Source organism: Tachysurus vachellii, chromosome 4, assembly GCF_030014155.1.
Source record: "Tachysurus vachellii isolate PV-2020 chromosome 4, HZAU_Pvac_v1, whole genome shotgun sequence".
Lineage (NCBI taxonomy): Eukaryota > Metazoa > Chordata > Actinopteri > Siluriformes > Bagridae > Tachysurus > Tachysurus vachellii.
The window spans coordinates 4,687,813-4,690,312 of NC_083463.1; the positions used below are offsets into that span (position 1 = coordinate 4,687,813).

At 48.4% G+C, this 2,500-nt stretch overlaps 1 protein-coding gene across 3 annotated transcripts in view; it reads right to left on the bottom strand.

The window, feature by feature from the left end:
- Positions 1-2,500, bottom strand: part of trak2 (trafficking protein, kinesin binding 2) — a 28,644-nt gene that overhangs the window by 11,652 nt on the left and 14,492 nt on the right. For all 3 annotated transcript variants that reach the window (XM_060867485.1, XM_060867484.1, XM_060867483.1), the window contains 2 exons: positions 1,394-1,470; positions 1,177-1,293 (listed from right to left, as the gene is read on the bottom strand). In XM_060867485.1, coding sequence (XP_060723468.1) covers positions 1,177-1,293; positions 1,394-1,470 — 194 coding nt within the window. The remainder of the gene's footprint in view (positions 1-1,176; positions 1,294-1,393; positions 1,471-2,500) is intronic.

Below are 2,500 nucleotides of genomic sequence, written 5' to 3' on the forward strand. Positions count from 1 at the left end.
GAGACGCCGTGTGTGTGTGAGAGAGAGACGCCGTGTGTGTGAGAGAGAGACGCCGTGTGTGTGAGAGAGAGACGCCGTGTGTGTGAGAGAGAGACGCCGTGTGTGTGTGAGAGACGCCGTGTGTGTGTGTGAGAGACGCCGTGTGTGTGTGTGAGAGACGCCGTGTGTGTGTGTGAGACGCCGTGTGTGTGTGTGTGAGAGACGCCGTGTGTGTATGTGTGTGAGAGACGCCGTGTGTGTATGTGTGTGAGAGACGCCGTGTGTGTATGTGTGTGAGAGACGCCGTGTGTGTGTGTGTGAGAGACGCCGTGTGTGTGTGTGTGTGTGAGAGACGCCGTGTGTGTGTGTGTGTATGAGAGAGATGCCGTGTGTGTGTGTGTGTGTGAGAGAGATGCCGTGTGTGTGTGAGAGAGAGACACCGTGTGTGTGAGAGACGCCGTGTATGTGAGAGAGAGACGCCGTGTGTGTGTGAGAGAGAGACGCCGTGTGTGTGAGAGAGAGACGCCGTGTGTGTGAGAGAGAGACGCCGTGTGTGTGAGAGAGAGACGCCGTGTGTGTGTGTGTGAGAGACGCCGTGTGTGTGTGTGAGAGACGCCGTGTGTGTGTGTGAGAGACGCCGTGTGTGTATGTGTGTGAGAGACGCCGTGTGTGTATGTGTGTGAGAGACGCCGTGTGTGTGTGTGTGAGAGACGCCGTGTGTGTGTGTGTGAGAGACGCCGTGTGTGTGTGTGTGTGTGAGAGACGCCGTGTGTGTGTGTGTGAGAGACGCCGTGTGTGTGTGTGTGAGAGACGCCGTGTGTGTGTGTGTGAGAGACGCCGTGTGTGTGTGTGTGAGAGACGCCGTGTGTGTGTGTGTGAGAGACGCCGTGTGTGTGTGTGTATGAGAGACGCCGTGTGTGTGTGTGTATGAGAGACGCCGTGTGTGTGTGTGTGAGAGACGCCGTGTGTGTGTGTGTGTGTGAGAGACGCCGTGTGTGTGTGTGTGTGAGAGACGCCATGTGTGTGTGTGTGTGTGTGTGTGTGTGTGAGAGACACCGTGTGTGTGTGTGAGACGCCGTGTGTGTGAGCATGTGTGTAAACGTGCGTGTGTGAGATAGTGTGCGTGTGTGAGATAGTGTGTGTGTCTGTGTGTGACAGACTGTGTGTGTGAGAAACACAGTATGACACTGTACTTACCTGATCCAGCATCTCTGTGAGCTGCTCCTCCAGTGATTCGTTGCGCTCCTGAAGGACATGGTTCCTCTTCAGCAGAGACTGACCAATCCGAGCAGCCAGCTCCAGATCCCGATCCCGCTGTCCAATTAAATGGAAACAGAACGCAGTCAGAGTCAGACAGCAAATCAGTGAACAGGTAAAAGTTACGGCTCTTCAAACAGTTCCACCTGTAACGTACCTCAGCCAGCAGGTGTGTGACCACTTCGATGTCATTGTAGGCCTTAGTCATCTGCTCCACACGGTCCGAGGTGAGAACTACAGAAAAAGAGCAAGATCAAGTAAGCATGGGGTCTCACACACACACACGCACACACGAACACACACACACACGCGGAACGGTAGGAATGTGCCAATAAATGATTCAATAAGAACACGTCTATTTATAATTTATGTATTAAGTCAGAATTAAAGCTACAGTAGAACCAAACAGAACCAAATGATTTAGAATTCTTTAATACTGCGTATATTGTAATGGATGGAAATGTTGCTGTTGTATAAGAGGAATAAAACACTTCAGGATGTGCTCTTATAAAAGAACGAGCAGTATCCGTGTGGTTACAGAGAATCCACTTCATTACCACAAATCCCTCCTTAATTATTTTCCTATTAGTGACACCTGCAAAAAACAGGAAGAAAACATCACATATCTTGGATCAAATCTCAAAAATTGGGCTTGGGAAAAAAAATCCGACAGGTAAAACTCTACACTATCGAGTGTTTTATTTTATTCCCTTATAGATTACATATTTATCTAACATCCGAACTTTGGCCGCACGCCTCACGTTAATGTACTCGTGCAATAAGAACAAACAAAACACATCTGATTTTACAGAGTTTATCGACGAGCGCTATTTTTCTTTACGATTTGATTAACAGGTTTGGATGACGGACGTCGTTTCCGTGGTAACATACCAGCTAACTAGCTAGCGGTCGTCTCGTTTAAAAAAAATTTTTTTCTACTTTATATGTTAAAATATTAGCAAAATTAACAAGAAAATAACTAAATGTAAAGGTAAATAATGAATTTATTTAAATTTGAATGATTTAATAATGGGGGCACGGTGGCTTAGTGGTTAGCACGTTCGCCTCACACCTCCAGGGTTGGGGGTTCGAGTCCCGCCTCCACCTTGTGTGTGTGGAGTTTGCATGTTCTCCCTGTGCCTCGGGGGTTTCCTCCGGGTACTCCGGTTTCCTCCCCCAGTCCAAAGACATGCATGGTAGGTTGATTGGTATCTCTGGAAAATTGTCTGTAGTGTGTAAGTGTGTGAGTGAATGAGAGTGTGTG